Genomic DNA, 24,677 nt, shown 5'->3' on the forward strand with positions numbered 1-24,677 from the left:
TGAATGCCACTTGACACCAGCACCACCCATCCAAACACTTGTGGACCAAGTACACCCCCTCATCACAACAACACTACCCGATGGCAGTGGCCCCCCAGCAGGACAATGTGCCCTGACACACACAGACACTGCTCAGGAGCAGCTGGAGGAACACAATAAAGGGCCCGAGGTGTTGACCGGGCCTCCAAATTCCCCAGATCCCATCTGATCAGCATCTGTAAGACGTGCTGGAGCAGGTCTGACCCATGGAGGCCCCGCCCAGAGGATCCACTATAAAACGCCCTGGTGCCAGACACCACAGGACCCCCTCAGAGGTCTGAAGTCCATGTCTTGACAGGTCAGAGCTGTTTTGGCTGCACAAGGGGAACCTTCACAATATTAGGCAGGTGGTCATAATGTTATGACTGATCGGTGCATTTGTAAATAGTTATTTTTATCGTTCCTGTTTGATTTTATTTTGTGTGATTGTGAGTTTTGTGATTTTATGTGAAATGCTACTGCAACAGTGAAATTAATAAAGCAATCTAAATAATCGTGTTATCATATAAATAAGTTTGATCAACTGAAGGATAAAATTGGTCGTATTTGTCACTTATCTTCTTCAGTTTTCATCTGATATTATTTATTTCCTGATTATTGTTCCTGTCAAAATGCAGAGAAATGCACAGATTTATATTTCAGTCTTCAAAATGTTCTGGATGTGGGTGTAATGGTGGTGTGGGCCCGGACCTCAGGACCCTTCAGCCCCTGGCTGCGGCCCTGCGCACAGGACAGACATGTTGGAACAAACACGAAGCGCGCCATCTTATTTGACGTTCTGTCATCGCGCATGCGCTGTAACCCGCGCCCCTGCAGCATCAACGTAAAGGGTTCATGGTGTAAATGAATCCCACAGTAGCTGCTGATCCGAACTACACACGGCGAGCTGTTGGACTGCAGACGAGAAGCTGCGTTCTGATGATTCTTCAGAACCAGCTGGTTAAATCCTGTCCGGTGTAGATCAAAAACAAACTACAGCCCGCAGCTCCATCATGGCTGAAGCCTTTTGTTTGGGATCCATTTTGTGTGTATCCGACCACATCCCGCACTGATTACCGCACTCAAACGCACCTTCCCGCCCCGTGTCTCTAACCGAATCAGCAGCAGTGACATTAACACACACGGTCCTGATTATTGGGTTTATCTATTCGACGCAGCGTGTCCTCTGGGAGTTGCCGTACGGCTGCCGTAAAGCGGTCGTTGATGGCGGAGCGCCGCTGTGATTGACAGCAGCTCTACGTGTCTCTGTCCCGTTTCTAGTTATTTAATTCAACTGTCAGACGAACCTGAAGACGCTCGGTCACAACATTAAGGCTCCTCCGGTGTTTAAAATGGCGTCCAGCTCGGTGTGAACAACATCGGGCCGAGCTGAACACTGGATCCAGCCTCAGGAGTCTCAAACACAAAAGTGCAACATAACGCGTTCGTGTTGAGAAACCGCCGCCATTAATAACGACCCGTGACAACACAAGCAAAGCGGAGCTGATGATGGTGATGATGATGATGATGGTGGTGATGAAGCGGCACGATTTCACATCCACCACCAAAGTTAACCATTTCGTCGCCATGTTGTGCTGAACCGCAGATCCTGACATCTAAACAGAAGTCATGGATCATGACTGGACTCTTCCTTGAGCTCTGATGATGATGTCAGCTCGGCCCAAACAGGAAATGCTCCTGATTTTGTCCTGATTTTGATCATAAAGCGCTAAATGTTCCACCGGGATATTAAATGTATCGTGTTCCTTAAATCTACTGCTGAGATCTGCTAATAAACTGAGCAGTCAGACTCGGTCTGTGTGACCGAGTCGATCATGGCGTCCGTCCTCAGCATCCATGCGGTTTAATAATCCGTTAAATAGTCCAACGTGGAGATGAAAATCAACAGATCGTCCCCGCAGATAACGGACGGCAGATCCTCGGGTGTCGGCGCTCGAAGCCGCCGGGACGAGTTTTGAACCAGGTGGCGGCAGCAAGATGGCGTCCGAGGCTGCGCAGTACCGCAGGAGTGGAGGACGGCCGATGACGTTTCAGTGCAAGAACACCGCATGCAGTTTTCCCCCTCCGTAAAGAAAAGATCCACGATGTCGATGAGGTGCATGCGACGGGAAAACAGACGATACCTCTCGGATTAATGTGTCACTGTCGAAATACTCCATCTGTTGGACGAGCAGAAGGTAATCTGTGCAGCCATCAGAGCACATGGTCCCGGTGTGTCCACACAGACCGACCGGGAGGGTTAGTGTTTAGAGGGAAGCCATTACTGCAGCATCAGGCCTGCTGCTAGCTAGCTAACCTACATTCTACATTTAATCTAATGCATCATACTCAAACATATCGAGATGACACTAATCAAAACTGCTTATTGATTGTTAGAAGATCAATTCTCCTTAACTCAGTTAATCAAATTAGAGTTTTCATTGTTTGAAGTTAAATGTCGCTGGTAAATGTGAACGGTACAGACACTGTTAGCCTGTTTTATTGAGGGTTAATGGTAATAAAGTCAACATGTAGCCTGCTGGCTAGCTGATTTCAGTCATGGAGCTAACGCTAAACAAACTTATGCTAGGTGTGCTGTGGCGATAATGCTTCATCATTGGTCTTTAAAACATTTCAGCTAGCTTAACAAAATAATGATGTAATCAGCAATACACATTTTTAAAATGTAACACATGTTGAGTGATGAATCATGGGAAGTTAGCACTGGACAGTTAGCCTAGCGGTAGTGAGCTCACTGGCTGAAGGTTCTGTTTTCTCCCCTGAAACTGATCGATTTCTGCACTGTTTGTTTGTTTGTTTGTTTGTTTGTTTGTTCGGTGTTATTCTGTATTTTTCTTAAAGAAAGACGAAGCCACGCCCCTTCCTGTTCCCCTCATGGTACCTTCTTTTATCAAACCTTTGTCTGAAGTGATGAAGAGAGACAGCTGATGTATTGATCCTGTTGAACTGGGTCATGAATCACATGATGTTTGTCAGTTTGTTGTATTAAAGTCAAACCTCATGTAGTTTTGTGTTAAAGCGCTCAGTGAACTACATCATCTCATCAGCACCAGAACCAACACCAACATGGAGCCAACTGGGCTCAGAAAAGCTCGTAAACAAGATGAACATCACAATAAATCTGCTCATAGTGACAACTGCAGTTCTGGTTCTGGTTCAGTTCTGTGAGCTGCCGATATATAGGAGCAGCTCTACAATGTTGAAGTTAGAGACAATGTCACTAACACTTTTGGCTGTGTCGTCTTTATAATGACCTATTTTCACAGTCTGATGTTTCATTAGTCTGGTGACAAACTGACAAACATCATCTGTGTGATTCAAACAGGATCAATACATTATCTGTCTCTCTTCATTCACTACCAGACAAATCTTTGACCAATAAGGTCCATGAGGGGAAAAGAAGGGGCGGGGCTCCAGCTCTCTATTGTCTGCAAATTCAATGTGTAAACCGAAACCACCAACGTGTTAGCTCATCTCTGAGCCCACTGCTTCCTATCGAAGATGTTCAGGCTCAATAATTTCCAAAACATCTGTTCGCTGTTTGTTTCAAACATTTTTGGGGGACTATTTTCAGGGGAGGATTAATCCACATTTAGGGGCAAATCGATAATGAACTCCCATCTGTGCAGGAAACCTGAGAGAAAGAGGTTGTTAAAGTCAGTGTGTTCAGCTCAGTACATCTGCAGCTTCTGACTGAATCTCTTAAGTTTCTCTCGTTCTGTTCTTTAAACATCCGCTGTGTTTCACTGTTTCATGTGTTCACTTTCAGCTGGCTCAGGAGTCGTGTTTAGTTACTGCTGGTGAAAACACAACGTTTCCTGTGATGCTGCGTCATGATAAAAGTTTTTCAATTAGTAAATAACGAGGGGCTTTTATTGTGAAGAAATTACAGGAAATTAAACATGTTTGTAGCTGAATTAGCGGAGCCACTTCGTTAGCGGTGATTCTTCGATAGTATTTTGGGGATCGGGACAAGTGCGTCATTTTTTTAAGACTCCCCTTCAAGCAGGTAGCCCAGTTGTGGTGGAAATGCAAATCCCTGCTGTGCGGAGACAAACAGAGTAGAACCAGGCCAGCAGATGTGATGGGAGAAAAAACACATTTACTTCAAGATGCAAGATTTCAAGATATAACGCCGTTATGACGTGTTTTTTGTAGTAAGCACCTACAAATTGTGACAGACCTGGGATTTGTATTGATGACATTGTTGATAAATTTAAAAACGGTTGGGGTGCCATATCACACAAAATGCCAATTTCTACATAATGTTGCTTTAAGTAAAGGTGTTTACATTCGTTTATGGTCTTGTGGTATCTTACGAGCTGCTGTTACCTGGATGAGTTACATTTTGGAGGAGGCACACATCAGCTACAGTTTGTAGCTTTTGTGTAGCTAGCTATGGTGGCTACGCTGTAGCTCATAATGCATAACTACAACTATATCTTATCTGTTTTCAAAATGCTAGTACTAAATGCACTCAGCATATCAAACTGGGACAAACGCAGTATATCAACCAACTGATGTCAATGATTATAGCTCTGTGTTATGACGAAGTTATCCCAGAGCCTCCTGTAGTTTTGTGTTTAAGAACCTTGAGGTTATCCTCATGGAAACACTTCAAATGCAAGTGTACTACAAGCAAAATACTGCTGGAATGAGTATTATGAACAGAAGTGACATTTTGGCTTTGTCTCAGATTTTTTGATATGCATAGCATCAAATAGTTAAGGAAAGTTTGTCATTTTTGTTTTTCAGGATGCTGTCTTGAACCATGATACAGATGCATAAACAGCGGGATCCTCCTGCCTTTTAGATGTCTGTGACCTGTTCATGGCTTCTACGAAGAAGAAGAAAGGAATGGTGTTCCATCAAGAAGGGGCAACCACCCCTGCAGCAGCACCTGCAGGGAATCATCCGCCCGCCAGCTTTATTGTTCCGAAACCAGGGAAGGCAAGCGAAGGTGGGATGGATAAAAGCACCTGTGTAACCAATGAAGAGGTAGATATGATGGGTAAGCCCAACATGTACCCATCAAAAGGATCCATCAGGAATTCTGATGGAGTACCTGCTATGAAACATCCCGCAAGTTCAAACCCTCAGTCAGACAACCTGTCACCTGATTGCATCCTTAAAGGTATCAGAGTGACGCTGGACAACAACGGCATGTGGAACGAGTTTTTCAGATGCAAAACAGAGATGATTCTGACAAAGCAAGGCAGTAGAATGTTTCCCTACTGCCGCTTTCGAATCTCTGGCTTGCAGCCATCTAAGAAGTACTCTTTAATCATGGACATTCAACCTTCGGACAACAGTCGGTACAAATGGACCTGTAACAGCTGGCAAGTTGCTGGAAAGGCTGAGTGTCATGTTAAGAGTCAGCCATTCGCACATCCAGAGTCCCCAGCAATAGGTCAACACTGGATGCAAAATCCTGTGTCATTTTACAAACTCAAGCTCACAAACAACATCACAGACCAAGAGGGGAACACCATCCTGCATCCGATGCACCGCTATTTGCCCCGACTACATGTGGTCCAAACTGACAAAGCTGCTAAAGACATAAAGCTAAGTGGTTCCAGTGTTGTCACATTCACTTTCCCTCAGACTGGGTTTATGGCAGTCACTGCTTACCAGAACTCACGGTTTGCTCAGCTTAAAGTTGAGTACAACCCATTTACTAAAGGACTGAAGGAGGATGGTTCCAGTTTGTTGGGCCTAAAACTAAAATTGAACTCTGGCAAAGACTTGCACAAAGATGGAGGCACGTCAACCAATGAGCAACATCCTTTGAAGAAGAGCTTGAAGTCTTTGCTCGCAAACCATAAACCTAGAAGCTCAAAACCAGTGGACTCAAAGCCTTCAGTGTCAGGTGAAACCCAGAAAGATCTTTCTACAAACAGTGGTCAGTCCGCTGCTAAAGTCACTGAAGACAGTTCTGGGTAAGTGTACAAGAATGAAGACCATTATAACCTCCCTGTGAGGTTTACTGGACAGTGTTTCATACACCGGTCAGCCAAAACAGTGAAAGGACCTTAAGATGAAGTGAATAACATTGATAATCTCATTACAATGCATTTTTCTTCTGGGAAACCTTGGGTCCCGGCACTCATCAGGACCACCCAATCCAAACACCATTGCAGACCAAGTGCAACCCTTCATGGCAACGGCGCTCCCCAATGGCAGTGACCCACCCTATGTAGTGTGCAATCGTGAGACCAATCGAGCATCCATCGGATGTCCAATCCACAGAGGCCTTGCCATGGATTGGACTTTGGGACCCCAAGCTTTCCCAGAAGAACATTGCATTTTAACATGACTATCAATGTTATCCACTTCACCCATTAGTCATTTTAATGTTTGGTGGATCAGTGTGGTTGATTCTACATTAAATCGTAACATAAATGATTCGCTGATATCACTAATGTGAAGTTTTTACTGTTTGATTTCCTTCTGCAGCAATTCACATCCACCTCAGAAGTTGTTTTCCGAACTTATTCGGGAGGCTCATGTTTCACTACAGAGATGCAACCTGGAGCAGCTGGGCGTCAATAACAGCACCTCTCATAGAACTGAGCGATCCAACACTACAACGGCAGCTGTGAAAAGCAATAGACAAGATCTTTCTAAGAGGGAAAGTGTGTCTGTCAGAACACGCAAAGACTTATCACCTGCAAAGACAGGTGAAACTGTTGTAACAAAGACAAAAGTCAAAGGGGACAAGGACCATTTGAATTCAATGAACCACAAAGACACTGTTAGGACAGATTGTTCTAAGGTCAATAATGTCGCCACTCCAGCAGTGCCCCAGAACTCCTCAGTGGACTCAGACCACCACTTTAAGCCTGAGGAGCAATCAGAGGTGAAAGTAAAGCAGCATAAACGACCTGCGCCCCTGCCTCTGCCAGCCCTTGCACTTTTCCTGAAGCAGCATTCAACAAAATCTAAAAAGGGCAAGAGCAAACTGGGCTCTCCCCCCCCAGCACTCCCATCTGAATCTCTGTCTGAACCACAGAGTTCTTGCGAACATGCAGAGGCTGCAGCAGGTCAGCCTGCAACTGGTCCCTCGATGGATCTCACTGGTGATATGGCAAATGGGGATAAATCTGACAACCAGGCCTTCAGAAATACCACTGCAGAACATGATCCAGATGGATCAGTTCTTAATGTTACTGGACCTGCTTGGCAACCTTCCAGTCTATCATGTTCAGATATTGTTGCCACTACAGGTCCAGAGGGATCAAGAAATGATGATTTCTTTGACTCCATTTCGGTTGCAGAAAGCACAGGCCCTGAGCCAGCAGTACCAGACACTACACCAGTGTTACCCAACCCAGATCAGCCATTTTGTACCCTTGGGACATATATATCCATCATTTCCCCAATTCTTTCTACCTCTTCTCTGTCTCCCATTTCATCACCACCCCATGACACAGTGTTACTGACCCTGAACTCTCCACAAACGGCAATCGGCACCGAGCCACTTCCGTCAGACTCCCCTACTATGAAGTCTGATTCCTTGCTACCTGATCCAGAGTGTTCTTCGTTAGGCTTTGAACCTTTGTCACCTGCAAGCTCTCCAGAACCTTTACCTTCCCTGCCCACCTCATTAACTTTACAACTCGCCTCCACTACTTCTGAGCCAGCTCCACAAGCAGTGCCTCCTGAAGAGTTACCGCACAGTGAAGACTCCGCCGCATCTGTTTTTAAGTGGCACACAGTGTTACCTCCACCTGTGCCGTATATGGCCACTTCATTCACAACATTTCAGCCCACACCACAGACTCTTCCTTTAACTTCTGTTACGTCACCTTTGTTGCCTTCCCAGACTTGCTCTCAACCTGAACCACAGATTTTTGACAGCTCCACATCCACACCTCCCCCTGATCCTGCGCCTTCTTTTCAAGAGAATGAACAGTCGCTGCCCTTTCCTGCAGAACTGTCTCCCCTTGCGCTTCAGTTGCCGCTGTCTCCAACCTTTTCTTCATTAGATGGAGATGGATTGTCACCCACGCCTTCACTCACGGACCTCGTGCACTTTTTCTCCACCAGTGATGACCTTGGTATGGAGGTGGATTTTTCAAACACAGAGGCAGCGGCTGTTCCCTGCCCACCTCCATGTACAGTAGAAGCAAACGCACATGAGATCTCTCAGCATGTGCAACCAATCCCAGCCAGCAAACCCAGCAAGCGCAAGAAAAAGTCCCGGCGGCAAAAGCTTGCTAAGACTGATCTGGAGCAGAAGATTGACGACGCCACCTACACTAGAATGCAGCCAAACCTGGAGGAAGTGGAGGAACAGTTATTTATCTCGTTCACATCAAAGGTAAAAGTTTCTAAATTCTGAAAAGTAAATTTCTGTGTTTTCCGTTATTTTAAATGACGGTAACTTGCATATGAAGTTGAATATTATCTTTTGATAATAAAACAAATGGAAGAGATGTGGCAATTCAATTGGAAGGTTACATTTGCCAGCAAATATCCCAGCTTTGCAAAGAACCAACAGGAAAAGACAAGTGTGCATGTAGCAGCATACATGTGCTTCAGTACATACAGCTTCAGCATATTCTGAATCACTGACATAAAAAAAATAATAGACTTCTAACAAACGTCCTCCTGTTATGTGCAGTGAGCAATATAATTCTTCAGACAAAAAAAAACCAAAGCATTTTCCTTTACCAAAATCACAAACAGCTTTCATTCAAAAATATAGAATTCTGTACCAGCAGCCCTCATACAAACTTAATGTTTGTGGCATATTCTGAATTGCTAACAACATAAAAAGCTGCTCTTATTAAAAAATAATGAGTCCAAGACTTCTCACTATAAACAAAACCCTGAGCAAAGAATCCCTCAGACCAAAAAACAAACAGAACATTTTGCTGTATGCCACAATTAAAAACAGCTTTCATACAAAAAAGATCTCAGGCACTTCAACATCTGCAGAAAGGAAAGTCAAAATGTAAACCTGCAGATCTGTTTACAGCATATTGATGTCACAGCTAAACAATACAGAAAGCAGCGCTCATACAAAAAATATGAAATGGGTCACAAAAAAATCATACCAGTGCCTGGCAGTGCATTCTGTAATAGCTCAGCCATATTTGCATGGCTCTCATTCACTGCTCTTGTTTGGAGCACTTCAGTGATTCCATGACTTCGGAGTTGGTCTCGTTGTAGAGTGTCGGGATCGCTGTGTCAGTAAAATATCTTCGAGATGGGACGTTGTATCTCAGCTCCAAAGTGCACAACATAGCGCAAGAGCCCTGGTTCCCAACGACTGAATACGGACGCAAGTCCTTGGCAATAAAATATCGCTTGCTCTATGGTCCTCTGGTTGGCAGCAACTACAACCGGGTGTTTATCTTCCTCTTCTGGGTGGAAACATGTAATATGGTTTGTCGTGTTTCCAAAATATTTTAGTTTAGTTTGACACAACTTGCATATTGTGTGGCTCTTTTCCAGGTCCCGTTTCCCTTCAACCTCATAAAAGCCAAAATGCTTCCATACGCTAGCTTTTAATGCAAAGGGTGCCGGTATGATTTTGCGCTCAGCCATCTTGAGTCTTTGTTATGTGCACTCAATCGACTGTCCAGGCACCGCACTTCTTAGTTCCGCCTTTTGCGTTCGGTCAACATTACATTATCAGTTAACATTTAGAAAAGGACAAGAGAAGGACATTCGTCAATCGATTCAGAACCATCCACGTCCGCATCGCGGTGCATCTAAGAATCGTTTTTTTTTCTCCCACCCCTAGTGGTGTGTGCATCTGTATTGGAATTCATGCCAGACGTGCAGTACCAGTGCTTCGCCTTACTGCCAATTAGCCTAATATTTAGTGTGTGTGTGTGTGTGTGTGTGTGTGTGTGTGTGTGTGGCATCCTTCATTTCCCTGCAGCCCTAAAAGCAATTTTCCTTAGACTGCCATTATAAAAGAGAAGTCTGAAACTTTCCTTGAGCTGAGAAAAGCAAATTAAAAATCTGTGACAATGCCAAGCGGTAACCTTTGTGTTGGGCCAGCAGGAGAAGCTCTTCTGAGGAATATTCAATGGACCGCATGACCAGGAAGTAAGCCTGGAATCATATGCAAGCAATTCTCTTTGGACAGAATCTGTGCCATTTTCCCATATTGAATTTATGGAGACATCCCAATTTATATAGTATATGGGCCAGCAAAAAAACTCCAAAGACCATGTGCAGTGGGCAACACAAGTCAAAAGCAAACTTTAAAGCATAGAAAACTTTATTTGGCCTCTACAAAGGGTGCGCAATTTTCATTATTTTCACATTTATGTCGATGCCAATTGGCCTATACCATCCATCCAAACAGTGTTGCAGATTAAGTACACCCCATCACTGCAACAGTACAATTTGCCATACACCACAAAAACTGCTCAGGAATGATATGAAGAGCACGACAAAGAGCTCAAGGTGTCAACATGGCCTCCACATTCCCCAGATGCCAATCTGATCGAGCATCCACCGGACACACCAGGAAAAAGGAAAAAGTCAGATCCATAGAGGCCCCTGCTTGCAACCACAGGACTAAAAGGATCCACCACTAACGCCCTGGTGCCAGATACCACAGGACACCCCTAGAAGTCCTGCCTCGACAGGTCAGAGCCAAGTCTGATCGACGATGGGGCCTCCATGGATCGGAGTTGTCCTGCAAGGTCCCACTGATACTCGATCTGATTGAGATCTGGGGAAGCTTCCAGTCAGAGGCCTGACTGGAGAAAGATGGATAGTAGTTTGCTGTTATGAGCTGTAAGGAGCCTGTAGTTGAGACCGGCAGAACTTCAGACCTGATTTAGTCTTGTTGATGTTGTGTGTTTCTGACTTTATGCAACTTTTTTTTTTTACGGAAAATTTAAATCAAAATGCATATTTCAGGAGGCCCTCAACCTTCATGTTGTGGACTCGTCTGAAGAACCTGTCTCATTGCCTCAGAGGACACCTGAAGGTCACCTGCAGGAAACCACTGACACACCTGAGAATGGTAACAGTAATTATCATCATATCGTCACTACTGTCATACTATGTTAATCATTTATTCGTTAAACACATGTTAAATGGTAGAATAAGAAGATGACTATCAAGTACTAAGAAAGGTCCGGAAAGTGTTTAGCCTAGCTTAGCACAAACACTGGAAGCTGGAGGAAACTGCTAACCTGGCTCTATCAACTGAGAAAAAAATCTTCAAACAACTTCATCTCTCTCTGATTTCCATCCAAAATGTGCATTTTCAACAGTATGTTTCAGTTTTTCCACATGCTGTCATAACCTGTGAATTATGATTTACAGGGACAGTGGACGTTCAAAGACACAAAACGTTTAGTTACGTATTTTGGGACTACACAAGAGTTGTATTTTACTTTGAGTCGAACAACTTCTAAATCTAAGAAATTATTCTTAGATTCCTGTGTAGTAATGCTGGCATCACCACACCATACTACCTAAAGTTCAAAAAGTTGAAACTGATAATAAGTGTGTTGTGGTGGCTTATTGCCTAGCTAACTGGCTAACTGTTGACAGTTGCGTTGAAACCTTGGGTTCATAAATGTTACCTCTGTTTCTAACCTACAGATAGAAGCATGGTTGTTGCTGCAAGCTCACTCCCTGACAGCATCCACCCTCATAACTTTCCTGCCAAACTGTGGCGGTTGGTGAACAACCCAGAAAATAAAGCCATCTGTTGGGACAGCCACGGCGATGCTATCATCATTGATCAACATCTCTTTGAGAGACAGATCTTATCTCAAAGCACCACCAACTCTGACAGCAATGATGCCTTCAAAACGACAAACTTCACAAGCTTTGTCCGTCAGCTTAATCTGTACGGCTTCAGAAAACACGATCCGGCAATTAAAGATAACCACCCCCCCACCTGGGAAAGCTGGATGTATCATCATTTTCACAACCCGAACTTCAAAAGAAACCACCCTGAACTTGTTGCAAGTCTCAAGAGGCTCACTGTTAACAATAAGGCCAAGATACAGGCTGGTCTGAACGTGAGCTGTCGGCCCCCGGGTCAACACCAGCGATTCAGTGGCAGCAATGATGGCAAAGATAAAAATGTGAAACAAGGCAAGTCACTGCATGACTTCTGTCTTTCAGTGAAGAAGCAGCTATGGTGGAACCCTCCAGTAATTATCAGTAAAAATGTGTTTAATGTGAATTAATCTGTTAAATTAAGCTATTTCTCAAAACCTTTCAAAGGGCTAAGAAGGGACGCAACTCCATTTTGAAAATCAATGTAATTCCTTTATCACTTTTCATCCAAACCAGACTTCTACTTGCAGTTTTAATTCCACAATCCAGTGCTTTAAATTCCAGTGATCCCTGTCTAACAGGTTGTTACCATGTTGTTACTTTGCATTTACCTTTTTCTGCAGGCATTTCTTTAGGGAGTGAGAGAAGTTTGCCATCAGGGCCATCTGGTAGAATGCTTTATGGAGGCAGGTGACGTAGATTAAAAAAGACAAAGTCAGTGTAGGGAGGAGGTCAGTTTGGTCAGGCTCAGGCATCAAGGCTACTTGGTCAGGTTTAGAAAAAGGTTTGGATAAAAATAAACCCTTTCACACTCGTTATGCTTCGGTCACACTACCCAACTTTTAAAGTTTTCAGATTGCTACGTTACTACACAACTGTCCGTCTTGTAATTGGAAGCCTTGCAGTCATTGGAGTTTGCACACTTTATGAAGGATCAGCGACGGGGTCACACATCACAAGATCTTTCACCAATCTCTGACACACAGAAGAAATGACACATCTGGGAAATGTTTGCGATCTCCAGATACTGTCAATGAGTGGTAAATCAGGGCTACAATCCTGTAACTGTGATTGTGGCATTGTGTCAAGACCTGATGTTATAGCTTCAGACCCTGAAGCTAAATTTGCTTTTTGTTTAATCTACAGCAGCTCAACTCTACCTGTAAACTAACAAAAAAACAAAGTAAAACGGTCATCTTAGCAGTACCTAATTCAAAGGTAACAGGGCCTAAAAGCTTATGCTTACTAAACATGTCCTTGTTTTACACTGGTTGGCTGCAGACTGCTACGATTAAGCTAACACCAGGTTTGATAGACATTTAACAAACTGCTAATATATTGTCAGATATGCTAATTGTTTGTAGCAGCCATAATGTCAGCTGGCTATAAAAATCAAACTGATTGTGTAAGGTGTTTTTATGTTGGCACTGGGTAGCGCTCTCCCTGCTGCCACTGTTTGTGCTGAGCTAACTAACCATGTCCTGACATTGCAAGAAGCTGAGATCTGTCTTATTTACAGCTAACAATGATTCCCCACATGAAACTGAGATGTAATGTTGTTTTTCTTTAGTAGAGACAGTGGAGAGTTTGGAGGAGAAGATCGCTGCCTTCGAGAAGATTCTCCTCAGAAACTTAAAGCTGATGAGACACAGACAGGTGATCCATCCTGTGCTGCAGGAAGGTAAGTCTCATCTTCATTCGATAGTCTTCATTCGGATCCTCCTTAGCTTCCACAAAGAGGACATTAGTCTTTCTGTGGTTGTGAAAAGGATGAATGATGTGTCCCACAGACTCAAACTGTTTTTCTGTGTAAACTTAGTTGGTCTGAAGATGAACCTGCTGGATCCGACTCAGTCCATAGACCTGCAGTACCTGGGAGTCCGCCTGCCCATCCCGCCTCCTGGAGTCTCTCTGGAGCCTCTGACCCAGGAGCTGCCTCCTTCTCAAGGTTAGTACCATCATACTGACCAGACTCAGGCTGAGATACAGCTGGACGTCCTGTCCTCTGAATGGCCATCTGAAACATTTTCACATAAAATAAATGCAGTTTTTCATTGACTGTGAACGTCTATTTTCTTTTCGTCTGCAGGTGTTTGTGCAGCGTTTGTGTCCAGAACAGGAAAAACAACAGATGTGACTCAGATTAAAGGCTGGAGAGAGAAATTCACTCCACCAGAGGCTCCGCCCACTCCAGCACCACCCAAACCTGAAGGTAATCAGTCAGAGCTGATGTCCGTCCAGAATAAATGTCCATAAACCCACTTAGAAATGAGAGAAAAAAGACTCCAAGACATCCATGAGTACACTGCGAACAGGAGCAGCTAAATTAGCCAATTTTAATGGAGATGATTTCGACTAAATGGTAACAAAATGTGGGTCAAGTTGTAGCTCACAGCTAACTGAACCGGGTCTCATTTGTGTCTCAGCAGCTGGTCAAAGTTCAGATCCACCAAAGAAGAACCTATCTGCGTTCTGCAGCGACATGTTGGACGAGTACCTCGAGAACGAAGGGAAGTTGATTGACGAGCGGGCCGCCAGCTTCTCTCAGCCTCAGGTGGAGCCGTTGGTCTACGAGCTTCCCACGAGGAGCACCAGCTATGTCCGGACCCTTGACAGCATCCTGAAGAAAAAGACTGTCGGCTCCCCCACCTCAGACCTCATATCTGGATTCATCCCGCCCTCCAAGAGACCCAAACTCACCCTTAAAGAGACCAGAACATCCCGTAGAGAAACCATGAAGCAGAAAGGTTCAAAACAGAATAAACCCAGGCCAGAACCAGCAACTGCTCCCAGTCCTGCTGACTCAAGTCACAAAGGGCCAAAGCAGAACAAACCCAGACCAGAACCAGCAGCTGCTCCCAGCCCTGCTGACTCAAGTCACAAAGGGCCAAAGCAGAACAAACCCAGACCAGAACCAGCAACTGCTCCCAGTCCTGCTGACTCAAGTCACAAAGGGCCAAAGCAGAACAAACCCAGACCAGAACCAGCAGCTGCTCCCAGCCCTGCCAACTCGAGTCACAAAGGTCCAAAGCAGAACAAACCTAGACCCGAACCAGCAGCTACTCACAGTCCAGTTGACCTGAACCCAATCTCCAAACAGCTTGCACTCCAAGTCCCAGACCCTGTCCCTCCTCAACCCTCCACTGTAAGGAAGGGGAAGAGGCTCAAACCCAAGACCTCATCCAAGACCCTCAGCCCCTCCAAGTCGGCAGTCTCTCATCCCGGTGTCTCAGAGGACATGGCTCCACTGGAGTCAGACTCTGAGCTTGGGCCTGCCCTCGATCAAAGTGACAATGCCTGCAAGACGGACGGAGGACCTGTGATGACCAGAGCTCTGCTGAAACAGAAGGACCTGGAGGACGGAGTGGTGTGGGAGGGCCGAGCCCGGACCAGCATCAACGAGGAGCGGGCCAGCATCGCTCTGACATCACTGTTCACTCTGATGGTAAGACACCACAGCTGCACGGATCAGAACTGGGTCTTTTTACTGGGAGAAATACAGACTGCATTTTTCATTCATCAATAATAATAGTCGAATCATATCATGTATTCTGTATAATGAGTACTTTTACTTTTTTACTGGAGTATTTTAAATCTGAGTTCTTCAGTGTGAGATAAACGCGCAAATGAATTCCATACTGTACCGCTCATAGTCCAGATGTTGACTCCTGTTGTTCCTGTGGTTAATATGGTTCCTGCTGTCCCTGTGGTACACATGGTTCTTCTGGTTCACGTTGTTCCTGTGGTTCCTGTGGTTCCCTCTCAGGGTTTTGTCAGGGAGAACCCAACCGCACCCATCCAGCTGGTCCGGAGACGAGCCCCTCCCTGCCTGAACGACTTCTGCCGGCTGGGCTGTGTCTGCTCCAGTCTGTCTCACTGCTCCAGGACCAACCACTGTGGCCGGCCCGCCTGCATGTTCGGCTGCAGCTGCCTCAAACAGAAGGTTGTTCTCCTCAAGAACCTAGACGGGTCCGACTCCAGCCCCTCCCGCCACGGAAACAACAAGAAGAAGAAGAGGAAGAGGAGGATGAAGATGGCCTACAGTAAGTGTTTATGACGTAGAGTGGAGGATAGTTTGAGTTAATCTCTGACTGCAGACAACTTCTAAGTTCAGACTCTGTGGTCATGTGGTTCTCCCTCTGTCACTTGTAGTTCTGAAGGAGGCGGACAGCGTTTCCCAGCCTGCTGAGCGGGTCCGGACTCTGTGGAAGAGGGACGACAGAGACTGGGATCCAGACCCAACCCACATCCCCAAACCGGCAGCCTCTTCTCCCCCCCTCGTAAGGACTCAGTGTTTATGTTTCTTTATGTGTCGTTCCTCTCACATCATCGAAAAGTAACATTTAATGAACTGAACAGGAGAAACACTGACGGTCATCACTGTTCAAATGATCAGGTTGAATATTGATCAGTTTGATTGTGTCTCCAGGTGGCAGCAGAGGGTCACAGCAGCTGTGCCAGGGTCAGAGGTTACAGAGGGAAGAAGATCAACAAACAGAAGCAGAACGTAAACAAAGATACTGATTGGTCCTCATCAGTCTGAAGCAGATATTTAGTAATTAGTGAGAACTGACAGTCTGATGTTTCTCCTCCAGGAGCCGATGAAAGACGTGGAGAAAAGGGTGAAACATGCTCGGATGGTCTCTGTTAAACAGAAAGAGCAGAGATCTAAGGAAACAAAGACCAAACCCTCCAGTGCTCCACCAGGTGGGTTTACCTACATCAGCTCCTCCCATCAGGCCCTGCAGAGAGCTGTTCAAAAAGCGGCTCTTATTGTGAAAAGCCCCCTCAGGCTCATTCAGTCATTAAACACTGATCACATCAACTCAAACAAACTAGCTGAAGACAAACTGTGACGACCACAAAGGCGCATTTAAAAGACTTGAGGTCAGATTTTAAGCCTGAAGTTTAGAGCTTCAATAATCAGTCGATTCATTTATTAGTCAAATTTGAAATTTTGATAATTGTTTAAAAACGTTTCTATGCAAAAGTGTTGAACTTCGTCTGGTTCCAGCTCCTTAAATGTGAGGATTTACTGAATGTCTTTGTTTTTTAAGACAGTAAATGAAGAGTCTGTTAGACACTGTGGACTTAACAATTGTTTAGTTAACTATAAAAAAAATCAGGAGATTAGTTGATAATGAAAATAATTGTTAGTTACAGCTTACGTGTTTAATATGTGACATAAATTTGGCATAAACTGTCCGTTGTTCAGCACAGAGGAGCCTTTTGTTTGATTGTAACTCTGGTTGAGCCTGAAAACAACCTGATGATCACCAGGTGAGTCTGGATTCTGATTTTGGCAGAAATTGACTCAGGTTCTGTTTTTTTCTTCTGCAGGTGATCGAGTTCCACCGGCTCCCTCTAAACAGCCTCCGAGTCCTCCAGCAGACCCGCCCCCGAAGCCGTCGAAGCGTCTGATCATCATGGCGGAGTGTAAGTGGGCGAGCAAGGCCGACCGGAGCTTCGTGTTGAAGGACCTGTGTGAGAGGATGGCCTGGGACCAGCTGGAGAGACCGTTCTGGATCAAGAAGTATATGATCAATCCGGTCGGTCAGACTGTGGAGGAGAGCAGCACCGGCCGCTGCATCCAGTACAAGATCCACATCACCAGACCCAATTTGGACCAGATAAAACCAGCAGAACCAGTGCAACCACGGACAGAGAAGGAGACGCAACAAGAGCAGGTATGTTTCTGCTTCACTGTCAGCTCTCCTCTCTGGAAGGCTTTTATTGTGAAATTACTGCTGGAAGTATGGTCTGAAATCACTTCCTGTGTACTTCATGTGTCACTATATTTACTTTGTGTGTGTGTGTGTGTGTGTGTGTGTGTGTGTGAACCCTGAGGGTCAATTTATTCTTTATAGTGTCCATGATACATACAATAACAATCCCACAATGCACTGTGTCATATTTTATGATGTCATGTGACTCTGCAGCTGTCAGTTGGTGCTTCTCATTATACTAATGTTTCTCCTCATGAGGAGGAGACAGGAGCGAGGAAACACAGGCGCTGTTTGCTGGTCTGAGCTCCTCCAGGAGCCTCCTCACTCCTCGTCTCCTCGAGGGGAAGTTCCTCCATGATGGCAGGAGAGGAGCGATGTCTGGCTCCCAGGAGGAGAGAGGACGTGAAGAAACATGATCTAGCATAATGAAAAGCACCCAGTGAGGATGACTGAGAAAGTGTCTGTTGTTTTGGAGCCTTTGTGTTTTGAACGCATCACATGTCTCTCAGCAGGACCACCTGACACAGGTGGTCAGGGAGGCAGAGCCCATTGAAGATTGGCAGCAGGAGGTGAAGGAGCAAGAGGCGGAGCCTCCTGAAGATTGGCAGCGGCACGTGAAGGAGGAAGAGGCGGAGCCTTTTGAAGATTGGCAGCAAGAGGTAGAGGAGGAAGAGGCGGAGCCTCTCCAAGATTGGCAGCAGGAGGTGGAGGAGGAAGAGGCGGAGCCTCTCCAAGATTGGCAGCAGGAGGTGGAGGAGGAAGAGGCGGGGCCTAAAGAGGCTTTGCAGCAGGAGCTAGAAGAAGGTGAAGTCAAGGAGGAGGTGGGATCAACAGTTCAACAGGTGCATGATGGGAGAGAGAGCAGCAGAGAGAAAAAGAAACCGAGCTCAAAGAAGATCATGGTCGGTATGGGTCTGCCTTTCCTGACAGGAATCTCCCCCGCCGGCTTCCTCTCAGCCAATAAGAAACAGCCGGGAGGAACAGACCACCTGATCCGGGTAACGTCAGCTTCTTTATCACCGCTGTGACATCTTAACTCCTCAGAGTGTTTGAAAGTAACTTCTGGTTCTGAAACATCTGACACTCGTCTTTGTGTTTGTTCAGGTGAATGGGAAGCTCTATCCACTGGCTAAGATCCAGCTGGGGAAGATGGGAGCGCTCCACCCGGCAAACCGGCTGGCTGCCTATCTCACCGGCCGGGTCGGGTTGAACAGAAAGCAACAAGGTTCTTCTTCCTCTTCACCCCTTGCTAAACCTCCTCAGAGCCAGACACAGGCCTCTCAGACTGTCCGGCCGGCTTCCTCTGTGGTTTCTGGCCTCGCTTCTCTCACACCCACATCTCAGCCGTCGGTCACGGTTCTCAAAATCCCTGCCGTCCCTCCAGGTACACATTTATCTTTACTTTACATCCTCTATCTGCCATTCAGTACACACACAACTAGACCAGGACTAGAAAACCCAAACTACGTTAGCCTTGAAGTTGGCTAGTCAGTAACGTTAAGCTTAAGATGATTCACTATGTTACTAAGTTAGTTACTTAGTTAATAGACAGTACCAATAAATACTCAATAATTACACCCAGGAAATGCTAATATTAGATAGTGGGCTAACAAATATTTGTTTTGTGGGTAATTAGCAGTAACACAACTGTATTTAAATATAGAACTCAATATATTTAATTATCTAACCTGTCTGCTAATGATAGCTAACTAGTTAGCTCAGTGAGCTACAGGAGCTAATATCGTGGTGGGTTTGTTAGCATTAGGGAGCTAGCATTAGTATTTTTAGTAAGTTTGTTGTCGACATCACTTAAAGCAGCTGATTCAGTCCTCAAACCGTCCGTCTGTGTGTCACAGTGGTTCAGCCTGCAGGCGAAGCACCTGAGGGGGCGGGGTCCCGGCTCGTCATGTTGAAGATGTACCAAGGCCCTAAAGGAGGAGGCAGTCAGGCCCGAGTGGTACCCAGAGCTCCTGGTATCTCCACCCTCATGTCAGGTAATAATAAAGAGCAGATCACAGATATTATCATTGATCTGTTTTAATTGATTGATTGATAACCAACAGGTGACGTCTGAAACCTGTAAATAAACCTGTTCCTGCTGGTCTCGTGTGTTTCAGACTCTCAGGTGAGCTCCTCTGTGGCTCCTGCAGGTTCTCAGCTGTTGATGCTTCAGGTCCCACGTCCTCCTGGGAAAGTTCCTGTCCTGACCTCAGCGCCCCCCACCTCCACCGGTCAGAGGATGGTCCTGCAGCAGGTCCAGACAGTAACAGGCGCACAATACTACCGCAGACCCGATGGTAAACTGGTCCAACTGGTTCCCATCAGCCAGCTGAGACCAGTCAAACTGACCCAGTCAGCTCAGAAAGGTACGTCCTCAGTGTTGAGAAGGACTGTTGACCAATCAGGTGTCTCCATTTATATGATAATAAACCCAGACTGTCTCCTCCCACCTCCAGGCTCGTCCTCCCCCTCCGTCCTCCCTGCTGTGACTCGTCAGGCTCCGTCGTTCACCGTTGTCAACCAAAAAGCTCCTGTTGCCCCAGTAATAACCTCCTCCCCCCTCCTCCCCTCCTCTGGTTTCCTGGGTCGGAAGGGAACGTGCACCTTTAAAATCCTTCCCCCCAGCTCGAGCAGGGATCCAATCCTCGTCACCTGTGCTAAAGTTCCCCCCCAGCCCCCCATCAAAGTGATTTCGTCTCCAGCTCCAGGCACCTTCACCCTACTCTCGCCTCACCCCCCCGCTGCCCCGGTGAACCTCATCTCCCTCAAATCCTCCCCAGGTCAAGGGGTGGAGCTTGGTGTCAAAACAGTGACGGTGTCTGCAGCCCCAGTGAGTTCAGGTGGGGTGATAGTCCATCAGAAACCTGCCTCACCTCAAACCACCACCACCATCCAGACCCCGACAGTGTCCACTATCAGACCCCCTCCCCCTCCTCCAGCACCAACAGAGTCAGAGGTCACACCTGAACCCTCCCCACCGCACTCACCTGTTGATAGGAACAGATTGGAACCAGAGCAGGAACTGGCCTGTGACCTGGTGGACCTGGACATCATCTGTGTGGACGACGATATGGGGCTGGGTACCATAGCGAAGATGGCCGAGGCGAAGCGGGTGGTAGACATGGTGGTGCTGGACGGGTCGTCGAGCAGCGAGGAGACGGACAACTCATCAGACTTCGGAGATGAGACAGACGGCGAAGAACAGAAAGAAGAAGAGAAGATGAAACATGTAAGAAGAACTTTAGATGTTTTAGTCACAGCAGCACAGTTCAATGTGGAGGACGACTCCCATTGTCAATCTTTGACGATCTCAGGATTCATTTCGATTTTGATTTCTTTTGGTGATGGATTGGATTCAGAACCAGTTTTCCGTTCTAAACAGTTCTTAATTCTAAAGTAGGTCTGAGGGGTCCAGCGCTGTAAAGAGACTTTGAGGGGAAACAAACTGAGCAGAGAGTTTGTTTAACTGCTAATTCAGCACATTTTAATGGAGAATATCAACTAACTGGAAAATATAGACTAAAAAACAAGAGAACAGCAGAACCAACCTGAAACTGACATTTGATTGGATCACTGTCGTCATATTGGTCAAACAGATCTTTCTGTTGGTGTCGATAAACCTCAGTAAGTGAATATAAAGTTTGTTTCCTGTGTTTTTGTGTGTGTGCAGCGTCACAATCACAACGAGTTGGAGAAGCAGCGACGGGCGAAGATGCGTCAGCTGTTTGAAGGCCTGAGGAGAGAAGTGGGAATAAATGAGAAGATGATGTCGAAGGTCTCCACACTGAATCGGGTCAGAGTCTTTAAACACAACACACTCTCACACCAGCTCGTTCGTTAGCTGTTTGAGTGGAGACCAACGGGTGTTTTTTCTGTTGATGGCAGGCGGTGCAGGTGATCCAGAAGCTGAGGATGACTGACTCAGATCTAATGAAGAGGAAGATGATGCTGACGAAGAAGAGGGATCACTTCCTCAACACCCTCGCTCCAACAACAGGTGTGAACACTGATTCTGTCAGCAGAGAAGCTGCTTTTAACAGGCTGAAAACATTCAGAGTCAAGGAGCAGAAAATCTGTTATTTCAGTATTTAAGTTATTCAACTTTAAGTTAAACATCTGGAGCTGCTGATTCACTGCTTCAGTGAGCCTGTTCTTCCTGCTCTGTATGAAACAAACCCATCCATCACTGGGACAAACAGACTCCATGTTTCTACTCAAAGACAGAAAGAAGTTCATGTAGAACATTTGCTGAATTTACAAGAAGGAACAAATAAGTCAGAATCAGTCAGAGACAGAGTTTCACACAGTTTATAAAGTGTCTCCAACTCAACAACTCACTAAACTGACACATTTGTTAAGTGTTGGATATAAACGTGCTGTGTTTGTCTCCTGACAGTAAACAGAGTTTGTCTTGTCTCAGAGACGCAACGTCACAGATCACCTGACACGGAGACAGGAAGTACAGACCCAGATGTGATGGAGGTGGTTGACCTGTTGGAGGAGACTGAAGAGCTGACAGAGAACTCGTCTGATGAGGAGACAGTGGTCACCAAGACGTTTAATGCGGTCACCAACACAACCAACTACATCACCAAGACGACCAACCACGTCACCAAGATGACCGACTACATCACCAAGACGGCCGACCACGTCACCAACACAACCGACTACATCACCAAGACGACGGACCACGTCACCAACACAACCAACTACATCACTAAGACAACCGACCACGTCACCAAGACAGCCGACCACGTCACCAACACAACCAACAACATCACCAAGAAGACCGACCCCGTCACCAAGACGACCTGCTCCGTCACCAAGACGACCGACCCCGCCAACAAGACGGCCGACCCCGTCACCAAGACGACCGACCCCATCAACAAGACGGCCGACCCCGTCACCAAGACGACCGACCCAGCCACCAAGACAGCCGACCCCGTCACCAAGACGACCGACCCCATCAACAAGACAGCCGACCCCGTCACCAAGACGGCCGACCCCGTCAACAAGATGGCCGACCCCGTCACTGCCACTAACGTACGACATGTTAACTGTCAGACTCTTGTGTTTCAGCAGTTTCATAATTTTAGTTTCAGTTTCTTTAGATTTTTTATTTTAAGATTTTATTTCAAGTCTGTTTATAAAAATAAAAAGTCTTTCAGTAATTAAACATTTTTGTTATGATGAAAATATTGATGATGAATTAAACTGTTAGTTGATTTCTGGTTATTTGTTTACTTTGAACAAGTTTGATAAACAAACAAACGATGTGTGTGTGGTTCAGAGCGTTGCCGTGGAGACGGTGGAGGAGAACAGCGGGGCTCGGACGAGGCTGGACGACGACGAGACAGACTTTGACTCAGAGTAAGAACTGATCCACTTCATCATGACATCACCAGCTCTGGTTGTGGTCCTGATTTGTTAGTGTGTTCTTTAAAGGAGCACTCTGTAGTTTTCTAGCTGACTTTGAATTTCTTCTCCAAACCTTCTCAGTGCCCCTTTAAGTATTATTGATTCAAAGTAAGAGCTGGAATATGTTTGTACGATGAGAAGCCTGTGACATTGTGACTGCTGTCGTCCTACAATTCTCATTTAAACACTTTAAGTCAAAAACATCCTCAGCTCAGCGTGAACACTTGATTCTTCACTCTGTACTTTCAGCTCTTTATCGTCCCTAGGACACCCTAAGCCGGAGGTCAATGATCGACTTTGTGGTCATGTCATCTGACCTCAGGCCGTATGTCATGGACACTCGGGTGAAGAGAGGGGCTGAGCTGTCAACTGATCACCACCTGGTGGTGAATTGGATCCGCTGGCAGGGGAGGAAGCTTGATAGACTTGGCAGACCTAAACGTACTGTGAGGGTCTGCTGGGAACGTCTGGTGGAATCCTCTGTCGGGGAGGTCTTCAACGCCCACCTCCGGGAGAGCTTTGACCAGATCCCGAGGGAGGCTGGGGACATTGAGTCCGAATGGACTTTGTTCTCCGCTTCCATTGTTGACGCGGCTGTCCGAAGCTGTGGCCGTAAGATCTCCGGTGCCTGTCGTGGCGGCAATCCCCGAACTCGGTGGTGGAAACCGAAAGTAAGGGATGCTGTCAAGCTGAAGGAGTCCTATCGAGCCTGGTTGGCTCGGGGGACTCCTGAGGCAGCTGACGGGTATCGGCAGGTCAGGCGTGCTGTGGCGCGGGCGGTCGCAGAAGCAAAGGTTCGGGCCTGGGAAAGGTTCGGGGAGGCCATGGAGGAGGACTACCGGTCGGCCTCGAGGAAATTCTGGCAAACCATCCGGCGCCTCAGGAAGGGGAAGCAGCCCTACACCAACACTGTTTATGGTGGAGGTGGGGAGCTGTTGACCTCAACTGGGGATATCGTTGGGCGGTGGAAGGAATACTTCGAGGATCTCCTCAATCCCACTGACATGCCTTCCATAGAGGAAGCAGAGGCTGGGGACTCGGAGGTTGATTCATGCATCACCCAAGCTGAAGTCACTGAGGTAGTTCGGAAGCTGCCCAGTGGCAAAGCACCGGGGGTGGATGAGATCCACCCTGCGTACCTCAAGTCTCTGGATGTTGTGGGGCTGTCTTGGCTGACACGTCTCTGCAACATCGCGTGGCAGTTGGGGACAGTGCCTCTGGACTGGCAGACCGGGGTGGTGGTCCCTCTATTCAAAAAGGGGGACCGGAGGGTGTGTTCCAACTATCGGGGGATCACACTCCTCAGCCTCCCTGGTAAAGTCTATTCCAGGGTACTGGTGAGGAGAATTCGGCCGATAGTCGAACCTCGAATTCAGGAGGAACAATGCGGTTTTCATCCTGGCCGCGGAACACTGGACCAGCTCTATACCCTCCGCAGGGTGCTCGAGGGTTCATGAGAGTTTGCCCAACCAGTCCACATGTGTTTTGTGGACTTGGAGAAGGCATTCAACCGTGTCCCCCGTGGCATTCTGTGGGAGGTGCTTCGGGAGTACGGGGTCGGCGGCCCTCTGCTAAGGGCTGTACGGTCCCTGTACGACCGGAGCAGAAGTCTGGTTCACATTGCCGGCAGTAAGTCAGACCTGTTTCCAGTGCATGTTGGACTCCGGCAGGGCTGCCCTTTGTCACCGGTTCTGTTCATTATTTTTATGGACAGAATTTCTAGGC

At 46.5% G+C, this 24,677-nt stretch overlaps 1 protein-coding gene across 7 annotated transcripts in view; it reads left to right on the forward strand.

Annotated features, from left to right (window-relative positions):
* Positions 1-1,052: 1,052 nt before the first annotated feature.
* mgaa (MAX dimerization protein MGA a) overlaps positions 1,053-24,677 on the forward strand; it is a 32,123-nt gene continuing 8,498 nt past the window's right edge. The window contains exons 1-23 of one of the 7 annotated variants that reach the window (XM_084381979.1): positions 1,053-2,216; positions 4,795-5,978; positions 6,496-8,362; positions 10,930-11,035; positions 11,623-12,123; positions 13,379-13,489; positions 13,628-13,756; positions 13,898-14,020; positions 14,235-15,253; positions 15,575-15,851; positions 15,961-16,088; positions 16,238-16,315; positions 16,404-16,515; positions 17,149-17,495; positions 18,044-18,532; positions 18,639-18,918; positions 19,391-19,528; positions 19,652-19,900; positions 19,991-20,763; positions 21,205-21,327; positions 21,420-21,531; positions 21,931-22,577; positions 22,825-22,904. In XM_084381979.1, coding sequence (XP_084238105.1) covers positions 4,870-5,978; positions 6,496-8,362; positions 10,930-11,035; positions 11,623-12,123; positions 13,379-13,489; positions 13,628-13,756; positions 13,898-14,020; positions 14,235-15,253; positions 15,575-15,851; positions 15,961-16,088; positions 16,238-16,315; positions 16,404-16,515; positions 17,149-17,495; positions 18,044-18,532; positions 18,639-18,918; positions 19,391-19,528; positions 19,652-19,900; positions 19,991-20,763; positions 21,205-21,327; positions 21,420-21,531; positions 21,931-22,577; positions 22,825-22,904 — 8,798 coding nt within the window. In that variant the 5' untranslated portion in view covers positions 1,053-2,216; positions 4,795-4,869. The remainder of the gene's footprint in view (positions 2,217-4,794; positions 5,979-6,495; positions 8,363-10,929; positions 11,036-11,622; positions 12,124-13,378; positions 13,490-13,627; positions 13,757-13,897; positions 14,021-14,234; positions 15,254-15,574; positions 15,852-15,960; positions 16,089-16,237; positions 16,316-16,403; positions 16,516-17,148; positions 17,496-18,043; positions 18,533-18,638; positions 18,919-19,390; positions 19,529-19,651; positions 19,901-19,990; positions 20,764-21,204; positions 21,328-21,419; positions 21,532-21,930; positions 22,578-22,824; positions 22,905-24,677) is intronic. The other 6 variants (XM_084381982.1, XM_084381981.1, XM_084381983.1 and 3 more) reach the window with 6 other exon arrangements.

This window comes from Pagrus pagrus, assembly GCF_965226575.1.
Source record: "Pagrus pagrus genome assembly, chromosome: 18".
Taxonomy (NCBI): Eukaryota; Metazoa; Chordata; class Actinopteri; order Spariformes; family Sparidae; genus Pagrus; species Pagrus pagrus.